Raw genomic sequence first — 14833 nt, forward strand, 5'->3', positions numbered from 1 at the left:
TACTCCAAATGCAGCCGCACCAGAGTTTTGTACAGTTGCAGCATGACCTCCTGGCTCCGAAACTCAATCCCTCTACCAATAAAAGCTAACACACCGTACGCCTTCTTAACAACCCTATCAACCTGGGTGCCAACTTTCAGGGATCTATGCACATGGACACCCAGATCCCTCTGTTCATCCACACTACCAAGTATCTTATCATTAGCCCAGTACTCTGTATTCCTGTTACTCCCTCCAAAGTGAATCACCTCACACTTTTCCGCATTAAACTCCATTTGCCACCTCTCAGCCCAGCTCTGCAGCTTATCTATGTCCCTCTGTAACCTGCCACTTCCCTCCGCACTGTCTACAACTCCACCGACTTTAGTGTCATCCGCAAATTTACTAATCCATCCTTCCACGCCCTCATCCAAGTCATTAATAAAAATGACAAACAGCAGTGGCCCCAAAACAGATCCTTGCGGTACACCACTAGTAACTGAACTCCAGGATGAATATTTCCCATCAACCACCACCCTTTGTTTTCTTACAGCGAGCCAATTCCTGATCCAAACCACTAAATCACCCTCAATCCCATGTGGTAATGCTCAATTCCTGATCCAAACCACTAAATCACCCTCAATCCCATGTGACTTGAAATGTTTCCCGATTCACTCACTAAAAACATACACAAGTCAGATGCACCAAAGGGTGGAAATATCAGTGAACGGTTGCATTAACTCTTACAGCAGCTGAAGAAACCTGGCTCTGTCAAAATGGAGACTCCCTCTCCCAATTAAAAAGATAGTGAGATACCAGGGGGTTATTCCCGTGGTACATAAACATCCTGATGGTCAGGATTGCCGATATCCGGCACCGGAAGTGTCTTCCAGCACTGGATCGGTGACAGAATGAAGACTCTCAGATGACAAAGAACATTACAGCACAGGAACAGGCCCTTTGGCCCTCCAAGCCTGCACCGACCATGCTGCCCGACTTAACTAAAACCCCCTACCCTTCTGGGGACCATATCCCTCTATTCCCATTCTAGTCATGTACTTGTCAAGATGCCCCTTAAAAGTCACTACCGTATCCACTTCCACTACCTCCCCCGGCAACGAGTTCCAGGCACCCACTACTCTCTGTGTAAAAAAATCTGCCTCGTACATCTCCTTTAAACCTTGTCCCTCGCACCTTAAACCTATGCCCCCTAATAATTGACTCTTCCACCCTGGGACAAAGCTTCCGACTATCCACTCTGTCCATGCCTCTCATAATCTTGTAGACTTCCATTAGGTCTCCCCTCAACCTCCGTCGCTCCAGTGAGAACAAACCAAGTTTCTCCAACCTCTCCTCATAGCTAATGCCCTCCATACCACGCAACATCCTGGTAAATCTTTTCTGTACCCTCTCCAAAGCCTCCACATCCTTCTGGTGGTGTGGCGACCAGAATTGAACACTATATTCCAAGTGCGGCCTAACTAAGGTTCTATAAAGCTGCAACATGACTTGCCAATTTTTAAACTCAATACCCTGGCCGAAGGCATACAGCAAGCATGCCGTATGCCTTCTTGACTACCTTCTCCACCTGCATTGCCACTTTCAGTGACCTGTGTAACTGTACACCCAGATCCCTTTGCCTATCAATACTCTTAAGGGTTCTGCCATTTACTGTATATTTCCTATCTGTATTAGACCTTCCAAACTGCATTACCTCACATTTGTCTGGATTAAACTCCATCTGCCATCTCTCCTCCCAATTCTCCAACTTATCTATATCCTGCTGTATCCTCTGATGGTCCTCATCGCTATCTGCAAATCCACCAACCTTTGTGTCGTCCGCAAACTTACTAATCAATCCAGTTACATTTTCCTCCAAATCATTTATATATACTACAAACATGGACTTACTGAAGTCCATGTAGACAACATCCATTGCCCTACCCTCATCAATCATCTTTGTCACTTCCTCGAAAAACTTGATCAAGTTCATGAGACACAACCTCCCCTTCATAAAACCATGTTGCCTCTCACTAATGACCACGAGAAACAAGGCTGAGAATTCATCCCTATTAACATTCTCCTTCATTTTCTTCCCCAAGTTTACTTTAACCAAAAGTGGACCCGTTGGATCTCATGACAGTTCATAGCAACAGGAAGGTTTGCATTTATTTAGCATCTTTTGCCACCTCAGAATGTCTCAAAGCACCTGACAGCCAACGAATTACTTTTGCACCATAGCCACTGGTGTAATTAAGGGAAAGGCAATAGTCAATTTGCAAGTCCCCACAAACATCCACATTCAGACAATCAAATTTTTTTTCCAGGCACTGGTTGAGGGAGAAATACTGGGGCCAGGACAATGGGGAGAACACTCCTACTGCTTTCCGTGATGGAGTCTTTTATGTTCAACTGAGAGCCTCAGTTTAATTCATCCACATCCTAAGGACAGAACCTCTGATAGGACAACACACCCTCAGCACTGCATGGAAGATTATATACTTAAGACTCTATAGTGAAATTCTCAACCTTCTGACTGAGGCATGGTGGACACTTAAAGAACAAGAGATTCAAATAGTTTTCCTTTCCAGTGCAGCTGATGGAAGAACTGCATCTGGTACGTCAGCCATACCCAGAAGGTATCTGAACACAGTTCCCTTCCCTGGACTTTAGCTGGCATTTCTCTCTCCAAGTGGATAGGTGCTAACCTTTTGCAGCAGGGCGAAGTCCAACCCTTTCACCAAGTGAGTGTGCTCCATGTCACCACCCAAGAACTTGGACTCCTGAATCAGTTGGCGTCGCTTCTCAGCAGCAGATTTATCGCTGTGTCAGAAAGGAGAAAAAAAGAAATGAACTGATGTCTTTCAGAACTTAACTTAAAAAAGGCATAATATTTGTTCAACATGTTTATAAATCCAGAAAATAATTGTCTTATAGATATTCGTACCTTTAAAAAGAAAATAATAATTTTATAATTGCCACTGTAATGTTCAAAGTTGGGTCCAGAATGTCCCAGAAAGGCTGAGTGCGAATGGCATAAGAACAATTTTAAATTGCCTTAGGTGTAAACCAACTTTCACCGGCCCCTTTTCCACACATCAAGGAAGCTCTGCCATCCACCCGGGCTATAGATGTGCTCAGCCATCAGCAGCCTCTCCCCACTTTAAACAGGTGGAGATGTCGGGGTTGGACTGGGGTGGGCACAGTCAGAGGTCTCACAACACCAGGTTAAAGTCCAACAGGTTTCTTTGGAATCACGAGCTTTTGGAGCGCTGCCCCTTCATCAGGTGATGAAACACTGCCTTTGTTTCACAAAATCACGAAAGCTCGTGATTCCAAATAAACCTACTGGACTTTAACCTGGTGTTGTGAGACTTCTTACTCTGCCCACTTTAAACAAGAGACAGCTCTAACACTTAAAGCAGGTTTGTGCAAAAGTGATTTACCTGCTAGGACTTATAGAGAACAGCAATGCTCCTCAGTCGAATGACCGTTTGCCCAATTGTTTCGAGTTCCATTCTGACTTACAGCTTTATTCAAACCAGCCAGTAACAACCACACCACTTCCGATGAGAAATCAGAAGGGTTTGGGCACACAAGAGGCAACTAAACACTAACAAGGTGGTTTTTACACATGATTGTCCTTGCATTTAGTGCATCTTAACAGGATGGGGAACTAGTTGTGTAGGCACAGCCATTTCTGCTGACGTGTCACACAATTGAAGACTCTGAAACTGACATTAATTCAAATGGAAAGCTGTTGCCATTTTCTGGTTGATATAAAGGCTGTATTAAGTGGCGCTGTATTAATGTGCCCAGTAAAATGTCTTCTTATTCACAGCCAGTTTTATTCAAGGCACAGTACCTTTATATTATTTTTACACATCATTTAGCACAGCAAAATGTCTGCACATGCTGCTTTTCAGGATGTTACATGGACATGTAGGTGAGCAGTTCAGCAGGAAGATTGCTGAGGATTATGTCAGTGCTTTGAAAGGCTTAATGGAATCAGTAATGCTTCTGTACTTACGCCTCAGCAGTTGGCCCGACCGCTCTATAGTTTGCTGTCGTGCTGATAAGCTCGGTTTCTTCATAATCTTTGTTCACACCATCTCGTCGCTCCCTCGCTCGATCACGGTACTTCTCTGCTAGCTCACGCTCCCGTTCCAACTCCTGCTGCCGTAGCTTTGCGTAATAGCTGGAAGTGAATCAGAGGAAATGTCTTACACACAGAGACTTCCATCTCTTTGACCATGGCCCAAATCCAGCTCTGGTGTGAAAGTACTTCCCCCATCTGCTAGGTACAAGACTCCTAAACCAAGTGCGTTCATACAGCCTCCACCTAGTTCCAAGTCAGGCCGATGTATAGCTTGGAGGGGAACTTTAAAGTGTTGGTGCTCCCATGCATTGTTGCTCTTGCTTTTCTATATGGTAGAGGTCGTGGGTTTGAAAGGTGATGTTGAAGCAGCCTTGATGAGTTGCTGCAGTGCAGCTTATATATTGTACACACAGCTGCCACTGGGCACCGGTGTTGGAGAGAGTGAAAAGTTAAAGTGGTGGTTGGGGTGCCAATGAATCAGATTGCTTTGCCCTGAATGGTGTCTAGTTGTTGGAGCTGCACCATTCCAAGCAAGTGGAGAGTATTCCATCCCACTCCTGACTTGTGCCTTGTAGATGATGGGCAGGCTTTCGGGGGTCAGGAGGTGAGTTATGCACTGCTTGAGGGGAGACAGTGGCATAATGGTAATGCCATTGGACTAGTCATCCAGAGGCCCAGACAAATGCTCTTGGGATATTGGGATCAAATCCCACCAGAGCAGTTGCTGGAATTTAAATACAATAAATAAATCTGGAGTTGAAAAGCTAGTCTCAGTAATGGTGACCATGAAATCATCATTGATTGCCATAAAAATCCATCTGATTTGGTAATGTCCTTTAGGGAAAGAAATCTGCCGTCCTTACCCAGTCAGGCCTATATGTGACTCCAGGGTCACAGAAAAGTGGTTGACTCTTAACTGCCCTATGAAATGGCCTAGCAAGCCACTCAATTCAAGAGCAAGTAGGGATGGGAAACAAATGCTGGCCTTGCCAGTGACCCCCACATCCCATGAAAGAATTTTTAAAATTCTCAGTCTGTGGCCTGCTCTATTTATATTGCTGGTCTGGTCCAGTTCAGTTTCTGTCCTATGGTAACTCTCAGGATGTTGATACTGGGAGATTCAGCGATGATAATGTCTCCCTCAATTGTTCCTTCCACCTACTTCCAAGACCAAAGATTGACATTTTCTAACCACTGCCCTCCTGATCTATATCCATATCCCTGCTAATCTAGTTGGTATCCTGCACTCTGGGCCTTTGACCATTCACCTACGTTGCTCAATTACAGGGAGTGGGTGGGAAATCACCATCAGCATAGCGGGTAGATGTGAATCTTTCCAGGTAACTTCACCCACTCTATAGGAATTCCTTGATCATACACAACCGTGAGGGGGAGGGAGAGAGCCCAGCATATTTCATCAAGCATACCTTTTCTTTTTCCTCCTGCGAGCAGCTGGATCGTCCTCCTCATTGTATTCCCTTGGCATCCTGTGGCAAGACATTAACCAAGTTAGATCACAAATAAGAACATAAGAAATAGGAGCAGGAGTAGGCCATCTAGCCCCTCGAGCCTGCCCCGCCATTCAATAAGATCATGGCTGATCTGACGTGGATCAGTACCACTTACCCGCCTGATCCCCATAACCCTTAATTCCCTTACCGCTCAGGAATCCATCCATCCGCGCTTTAAACATATTCAGCGAGGTAGCCTCCACCACCTCAGTGGGCAGAGAATTCCAGAGATTCACCACCCTCTGGGAGAAGAAGTTCCTCCTCAACTCTGTCTTAAACCGACCCCCCTTTATTTTGAGGCTGTGTCCTCTAGTTTTAACTTCCTTACTAAGTGGAAAGAATCTCTCCGCCTCCACCCTATCCAGCCCCCGCATTATCTTATAAGTCTCCATAAGATCCCCCCTCATCCTTCTAAACTCCAACGAGTACAAACCCAATCTCCTCAGCCTCTCCTCATAATCCAAACCCCTCATCTCCGGTATCAACCTGGTGAACCTTCTCTGCACTCCCTCCAATGCCAATATATCCTTCCTCATATAAGGGGGCCAATACTGCACACAGTATTCCAGCTGCGGCCTCACCAATGCCCTGTACAGGTGCATCAAGACATCCCTGCTTTTATATTCTATCCCCCTCGCAATATAGGCCAACATCCCATTTGCCTTCTTGATCACCTGTTGTACCTGCAGACTGGGCTTTTGCGTCTCATGCACAAGGACCCCCAGGTCCCTTTGCACGGTAGCATGTTTTAATTTGTTTCCATTGAGATAGTAATCCCATTTGTTATTATTTCCTCCAAAGTGTATAACCTCGCATTTATCAACGTTATACTCCATTTGCCATATCCTCGCCCACTCACTCAGCCTGTCCAAATCTCTCTGCAGATCTTCTCCGTCCTCCACACGATTCACTTTTCCACTTATCTTTGTGTCGTCTGCAAACTTCGTTACCCTACACTCCGTCCCCTCCTCCAGATCATCTATATAAATGGTAAACAGTTGCGGCCCGAGTACCGATCCCTGCGGCACGCCACTAGTTACCTTCCTCCAACCGGAAAAACACCCATTTATTCCGACTCTTTGCTTCCTGTCGGATAGCCAGTCCCCAATCCACTTTAACACACAAATGTGTAGCATATGCCCACCTCATCCATCAGATTGATTAAATGTCAATGGAAAACGGTCAAAGTAAGATCCCGGATCACGTTATAATAGAATTCACAGGGCCACTCGCCCCAACTGGTCTCTTCTGATATTTATTCTCCACATTATCTAACCCAATCAACCCTCTCATTATCTAACCCGATCAACATATCCCTCTCTTCCTATTCACCAAATTACTTGCTATGGAGGAGAATTTCCCATTCTGAGTAAAGAGGTTTCTCCTGAATTCCTTTTGTTAATTAATTTGGAAGTGGCTGTATTTCTCCATTGCCATATTGTACATGCTGATATCTGGAGTCTTGTACACACCTCGTGGGCCTGCCTGTGGTTGAACCTTCCCGGGCAGTTGATCTTAAGTGAAGTGGAGACTGTGACTGAGGTTGGAATTTAGTGAGAATCCATGGTACTGCTCTCTAAATTTGTCTGTGATGAAACCTTGGGATCATCACAGAGTCCTCCCTGTTTTTCTCATGCTAGCTACTGCTAATATCTGGGTGATTCTGGGTGGATAGGATTGACATGTTATGGTTAACATCTAAAAATTCCCACATTATCTTCAAGACTTGGATCCCTTATTCAGAACATTGAGGCAGAAGGACCTCACGGATTGCAGGCACCGTGTTGCTTGCATCCAGACTTCCCAGATGTTCCCCAGGGATACCAAGTGGAGAAGCTGAAGGGTTTCTACACTTCATAGAATCCCTACAGTGCAGAAGGAGGCCATTTGGCCCATCGAGTCTGCACCGACCACAATCCCACCCAAGCCCTATTTCTGTAACCCCACATATTTACCCTGCTCATTCCCTGACAATAGGATCAATTTATTCTGGCCAATCAACCTAACCCGCACATCTTTGGACTGTGGGAGAAAATGAGGTGGTGATGGGGTGAAAGGGGGAAGAGGTCTGTACTGCTGACCCTTTTCACCTGACTCCTTCCTTCCCTCCCCAGAAAGGGTTGGAAATTCCTCGCAATCGGTATTCCCTACGCAGCAGCCAGTCAGTTTGGGCAGCTTGACGGGATGAGGATGATTATTACCTCCTTCTATGGAGAGCTTCAATCCAGGCTTCACGTAAATCCAATTCCAGTGCTCAAACTGGCGGCTTTACTCAGCCAGACTCTCACCCACCTATTTACTAATCCAGTCCTTCAGATCTAGCACTTCCTCACAAGGACGGGATTAAAAACCTACAGCACTAACAGTCGCACATTTTGCTGCAAGTTAATCATAAATGAACAACTATTACTTTGAATCCCCAAGTTAAACCCAAACAAACGCAAGCTTCTTCCACCCCTTCACCGTTCTATTGTACTCACTCATGTTGGCGGGTTTTTGAAGGTGGCGCTGAGGATGGTGTTGACCTCGGGGTCATCAACAACTTTCGGAAGTCCTCATTGGTCAGCTTGGATCTATGAACGGCAATGTTACAATTTAAATAACAGTGTAACAATATTCTGCCATGTTGGTGACATCCTGTAGTTAGATCAACCATCCCACCCAAACAAACATGTACATAGACTGAGCTATCAAGATTCATACTCAAGAATCAAAAAAATGGGGAACAAGGGCCCCGATCTGCAAATCTTCAAACAAAGTGAACTATACCATAACCAAAGGAGAAAATGCTGGAAAATCTCAGCAGGACTGGCAGCATCTGTAAGGAGAGAAAAGAACTGACATTTTGAGTCCAGATGACCCTTTGTCAAAGCTTCATCAGCTCTTTTCTCTCCTTACAGGTGCTGCCGGACCTGCTGAGATTTTCCAGCGTTTTCTCCTTCGGTTTCAGATTCCAGCATCCGCAGTAATTTGCTTTTATCTAGTGAACTATCCCATAACCTACAAAGATAAGTTTGTCTATCAAGGCCAAAAAACTGAAGAAATTCACAGCAGACAGTGTGGCCATTCAGCCCATTGTGCTTGTGCTAGCTCTTTGGTAGAGCAAACTAAATAATTTCTCATCACCTTGCTCTCTTTCCATTGCTCTGTATCTTTGTGTCAAGTTATTTAATTTTCCCCGAAAGGATACAATGATTTTTGCCTCAATTATGTTCCAATAAATTCCTTGCAAAGTAATTTATCCTAAACGTTCTCTTGTGTTTATTAAAAACGTGATGTTGCCAAAGAATCACTAAGAAGAAGAATTAGTGCGTCACTGATTATACCATTAAAACCTTTGTTATGTACACTTAACTCTTAGACATTTAGTGTGTTAAAGCTCCCTTCCCAGATCATACATAGGCATGTGAACAGCCTCCGTATCTCAATGCAGAGGGTACATCAGAAAGACACATGTTCTTCCCCTACAGTTCAAACTTTTTTTTTGTATTGAGAGTTTACAATGTATAAAGTAAACAAATTTGGGAAAGAATGAGAAGTTGCTTAGCAACCAGGGGCACTTTTAGGGAGGAGACCTCTTGAGTTTAGTTTTTAACTGGAAGCCAGAAGAGAAGGAACTTTGCAGAGAAAGGGAACAACTCTCAGCTTTGCCAGAAGAAAAGCCATACAATGGGGAAAGGGGCAAAGATAGCACATGCCAGAAACATAAAGAACAGCTCTTTAAGGAAACTAGAGAAATGAAGGGAAGTTTCCAGGAAATCTCCAGTTAAAGGAACTAGAACAAGGTACTGTTCACTGAAGCCATAGACAGGGCTGAGAAGGAGTTGGCTAGTGAGAAGCCTGAAAGATATCTGGAGTGGTTCTAAGCTCTGTGATATTTTACCACAGACTGTGAAATAATAAGTGAAATAATTGTGGAGCAATCAGTGGCTGGATCTCAAGTGTTAGTGTAAAAGCATTAAAGCAATGTATCCTAAAAGGAGAGCCGTAAAACTTGGAGGGGGATCCTTGTTAAACAGTGGAGAGGAAGCCTTGTTAGAAAGGATAGTTGGAAAACTTTGAGGTGGCAGATCCTTGACTAAAAACAGCTGAGGGAAAGTATTGGTTGAAGGATGATTTTAAACCATGTCTTTTTGAGAGTGGAGTTTGGAAAGACTTGTGTGACATTCACCTGGCGAAACGTGAGGAAAAATCCACGGAAGACTGATTGAGTGGTACCTGCCACTTGGTTTCAGAATAGTGTGTGTCTGACCACAGTCAGCCTGTGGGCTTAAAGGGACAGAGACCCCAAGCCAGGAATCGAACCCAGGTCCCTGGAGCTGTGAGGCAGCAGTATCACCCAATAGACATTTGATAATTTTTTTTTGATGTTAAAAGCTAATTGGCATTCCTGTGACTCTGTTCCTCCACATTTGCGAAAAAAAATCAAAGTTACGATCTTTTGAGCCAGTTTCCATTCTGGGATCTTTCCATCCAATAGGAACATCAACTGGGATCGACAAGGCTACAAATGAGAGCGGGCTGTGGCAGTATTGTACTCACCACCTACCAAACATGCAACCTCCACCTTCCAGAAGGACAAGGGCAGCAGATCCACTCATACTGCCTGCCACTGGTGACAAATTCCAAACAGCTGCTGAGACAATCCACCCCATTCTAAGCACAACCCACTACACTCGTTAAAAAAGTCAATTTCCCCATCTCCTAATATTTAAAGTTTAATTATTAGTGTCACAAGTAGGCTTACATTAACACTGCAATGAAGTTACTGTGAAATTCCCCTAATCGCCACACTCGCCTGTTCAGGTCAATACACCCTAACCAACACGTTTTTCAGACTGCGGGAGGAAACCGGAGCACCCGGAGGAAACCCACGCAGACACGGGGAGAACGTGCAAACCTCACACAGACAGTGACCCAAGCCAGGAATCGAACGCGGGTGCCTGGCGCTGTGAGGCAGCAGTGCTAATCACTGTGCCACCGTGCTGTGTAATTTGAACAGATGCTTTAAAAAAATATTAGGAGCCGGCTCCGTATCTTAACCAAATATTAATCAGTTCCTTCTTCCTGTTACGTATACTATGTTTCACTGAAATCCATCCATTAGCTTTTGAGATATATTGTTTATAGTCAAACAGACCAACACCTTCAGAGATAGAGATAATAATTCGCAAATGAACTAGAGGGGGATGAGGATTTTTTAAATGATGATTTGGAAGGCACTGCCTTTAAGGCAGATTCAATAATAACTGAGAAAAGTAGCTGAATGGGAAAATAAACCTGAGGGGTGTGGGTCAGTTAGGCAGCTCTTTCAGAGAACCGGTGCTGACACACTGTTAAATTACTGAGCTCTTTCTCCAGCTGCGGCTAATACTCACTGATTCAGAGACCGAGTATCTTCTATCTCATGCGAATCTGGAGCCAGAGGGTTTGAAAACGGTTCACCTGTGGAAAGAAATCAGGTAAAGTTTTTTTTAAAGAACAATCCTTCCTAGTTCTGCTTATGGAGAACTAGGTCTAAACCCATGCTGGAGGAGGAAGTTTCCTGGTGTGCAAGGTTGACTGCGTACAGAGAGATTGTTAAAAATATCCTTTCCGATATACAAACATTTACAGCAGAGGAGGTGGGGACAGGGCTTTCCAATCTAAACCCACCCTCCAGCTCTCGGTCTGTAGTCTTTTGTATGTAATGGTCCTTGAGTGCATCGTGATGAGGGTTTCTGCTGCTACTACCCTTTCAGACAGTAAATTCAAAACTCTGGCCACACTTTGGGTGAAAACATTACTCAGTTCCCCTCAGATCCTCTGCCAAGTACTTTAAATCGATGTTCCCTAGTTATTAACTCAGGGAAATGGTCACTGGAATCTACTTGGTTCAGGCCCCTCAATTCTATACAACCAATTCAATCTCTCTTCAGTTTCAATTTTCCAAGAAAAACAAACTCAGTCCAATCTTGCTTCATGGATAAAACCCTCCATTCCTGGCAATATCCTCCTAATTCCCATCTGTACCCTGCCAGGTACGATCACATCCTTCCTATAATGCAGCGAGCGGAACTGTATGATGTGCTTCATTTCTCCTTATACACCTATGACTGTGCGGCCAAATTCCCCTACAATTCAATTTTCAAGTTTGCTGACGACACCACCGTAGTGGATCGGATCTCAAACAATGACGAGACAGAGTACAGGAATGAGATAGAGAGTCTGGTGAACTGGTGCGGCAACAATAATCTCTCCCTCAATGTCAACAAAATGAAGGAGATTGTCATTGACTTCAGGAAGCGTAAAGAAGAACATGTCCCTGTCTACATCAACGGGGACGAAGTACAAGGGTCGAGAGCTTCAAGTTTTTAGGTGTTCAGATCACCAACAACCTGTCCTGGTCTCCCCATGCCGACACCTCTACTTTCTCAGAAGACTAAGTACATTTGGCATGTCAGCTATCACTCTCACTAACTTTTACAGATGCAAAATAGAAAGCATTCTTTCTGGTTGTACCACAGCTTGGTATGGCCCCTGCTCTGCCCAAGACTGCAAGGAACTACAAAAGGTCGTGAATGTAGCCCAATCCATCACGCAAACCAGCCTCCCATCCATCGACTCTGTCTACACTTCCCGCTGCCTCAGCAAAACAGCCAGCAAAATTAAGGACCCTACACACCCCAGACATTCTCTCTTTCACCTTCTTCCTTCGGGAAAAAGATACAAAAGTCTGAGATCACGTACCAACTGACTCAAGAACAGCTTCTTCCCAGCTGCTGTCAGAATTTTGAATGGATCTACCTTGCATTAAGTTGATCTTTCTCTACACCCTAGCTTTGACTGCAACACTACATTCTGCACTCTCTCGTTTCCTTCTCTATGAACGGTATGCTTTGTCTGTATAGTGCACAAGAAACAATACTTTTCACTGTATGTTAATACATGTGACAATAATAAATCAAATTTATTTAGATCGTTATCTCCACTTAAAGGCAGCCAATACCTCACTTTAAAGTTTCATCTGAAAATTAGCATTTCCAAAAGTGAGACGCTCCCTTTGTACTGCCCCTCTGACAGTGCAGCACTCCCTCAGTACTGCCCCTCTGACAGTGCAGCACTCCCTCAGTACTGCCCCTCTGACAGTGCAGCACTCCCTCAGTACTGCCCCTCTGACAGTGCGGCACTCCCTCAGTACTGACCCTCTGACAGTGCGGCACTCCCTCAGTACTGCCCCTCTGACAGTGCAGCTCTCCCTCAGTACTGACCCTCTGACAGTGCAGCACTCCCTCAATACTGCCCCTCTGACAATGCAGCACTCCCTCAGTACTGCCCCTCTGACAGTGCAGCACTTCCTCAGTACTGACCCTCTGACAGTGCAGCACTCCCTCAGCACTGACCCACTGACAGTGCAGCACTCCCTCAGTGCTGCCCCCCCCCCCCCCCGCTCCGCACAGCACTCCCTCAGGGCTGACCCTCTGACAGTGTTTTGATTTATTTGTCACATGAAATAGGATGCAGTTAAAAGGATTGTTTCTTGCGCACTGTATAGACCAAGCATACCGTTCATAAAGTACATGGTGGAGAAGGAAGGTGAGGAGAGAATAAAGCGATGCAATTACAGGTAGGGCAAAGAGAACGTTCAGCTTAATATATAGCCGGACCATTCAAAAGTCTGATGGCAGCAGGGAAGAAGCTGTTCTTGATCAGATGGTACATGATCTCAGACTTCTGTATATTTTCCCAACGGAAGAAGGTGGAATAGAGAATGTCTGGGGTGTGTGGGGTCCTTAATTATGCTGGCTGCTTTGCCGAGGCAGCGGGAAGTGTAGATGGAGTCAATGGATGGGAGGCTGGTTTGTGTGATGGATTGGGCTTCATTCACGACTTTTTGTAATTTCTTGCAGTATTGGTTAGAGCAGGAGTCATATCAAGCTGTGGTACATGGAGAAAGGATGTGTTCTATGATGCATCTGTAAAGGTTGGAGAGAGTTGTAGCTGACATGCCAAATGTACTTTGTCTCCTGAGAAAGCAGAGGAGTTGGTGGGCTTTCTTAACCAGTGTGGCGGGACCAGGACAGATTGTTGGATTTCCGAACACCTCGAAATTTGAAGCTCTTGACATTCTCCACTTTATCCCCGTTGATGAAGACGCAGCATTTCCTACACTGCGCTTCCTGAAGTCGACGGCTAGCTCCTTCATTTTACTGACATTGAGGGAGATTATTGCCGTCACACCAGTTCACCAGATTCTCTATCTCATTCCTGTAATACTTCTCAGTACTGACCCTCTGACAGTGCGGCACTCCCTCAGTACTGACCCTCTGACAGTGCGGCACTCCCTCAGTACTGACCCTCTGACAGTGCAGCACTCCCTCAGTACTGACCCTCTGACAGTGCGGCACTCCCTCAGTACTGACCCTCTGACAGTGCGGCACTCCCTCAGTACTGACCCTCTGACAGTGCGGCACTCCCTCAGTACTGACTCTCTGACTGTGCGGCACACCCTCAGCACTGACCCTCTGACAGTGCGGCACTCCCTCAGCACTGACCCTCTGACAGTGCGGCACTCCCTCAGTACTGACCCTCTGACAGTGCAGCACTCCCTCAGCACTGACCCTCTGATAGTGCAGCACTCCCTCAGCACTGACCCTCTGACAATGCAGCACTCCCTCAGTACTGACCCTCTGACAGTGCAGCACTCCCTCAGTACTGACCCTCTGACAGTGCAGCACTCCCTCAGTACTGCCCCTCTGACAGAGCAGCACTCCCTCAGTCGGGCTGTCAATCTGGATTTTGTGCCTCTGCTGTGGGGCCGATGATCTTCTCCTGGGGTAGGGAGGGGGTTTCTATACTGAGCAGGAAGGGGAGAGGAATTGGCGCCGGCAGCAGCCGCTCTCGCCGCCGATCCCGGGCCTGGTGGAGCAGACCGCGGTCACTGTCCAAAGCCCAGGCCCAGGCCTCGAGTTTTCCGAACCCCCTCACCCAGCGGGAAGCCGAGCCCAGCGCCGCCGCCAGTCACTTACTGTCTCTCTCCGGCATCTTGGACACGGTGCTGACCCCCTCACTCACAACAGAATTATACTTTGCGACTATCCAAAGGATCACCAAACAAGACTAACTGGGCGACTCCTCCCAGCTCTGTAACTATCCCACAATCCGCAGCGCGTCCTCCCACCTCCAGACCGATCCCACAATCCCCAGCGAGTCCTCCCAACTCCAGACCGATCCCACAATCCCCAGCGAGTCCTCCCAACTCCAG

At 45.9% G+C, this 14833-nt stretch overlaps 1 protein-coding gene across 1 annotated transcript in view; it reads right to left on the minus strand.

Annotated features, from left to right (window-relative positions):
* ik (IK cytokine) overlaps window positions 1-14784 on the minus strand; it is a 48037-nt gene extending 33253 nt beyond the window's left edge. Inside the window, exons 1-6 of the mRNA XM_078231756.1 lie at window positions 14598-14784; window positions 10968-11034; window positions 8070-8162; window positions 5506-5565; window positions 4010-4177; window positions 2688-2802 (exon numbers count right to left, since the gene is read on the minus strand). Coding sequence (XP_078087882.1) covers window positions 2688-2802; window positions 4010-4177; window positions 5506-5565; window positions 8070-8162; window positions 10968-11034; window positions 14598-14613 — 519 coding nt within the window. The 5' untranslated portion in view covers window positions 14614-14784. The remainder of the gene's footprint in view (window positions 1-2687; window positions 2803-4009; window positions 4178-5505; window positions 5566-8069; window positions 8163-10967; window positions 11035-14597) is intronic.
* Window positions 14785-14833: the final 49 nt, after the last annotated feature.

Source organism: Mustelus asterias, chromosome 16 (assembly GCF_964213995.1).
Source record: "Mustelus asterias chromosome 16, sMusAst1.hap1.1, whole genome shotgun sequence".
In the NCBI taxonomy this organism is placed as follows: Eukaryota; Metazoa; Chordata; class Chondrichthyes; order Carcharhiniformes; family Triakidae; genus Mustelus; species Mustelus asterias.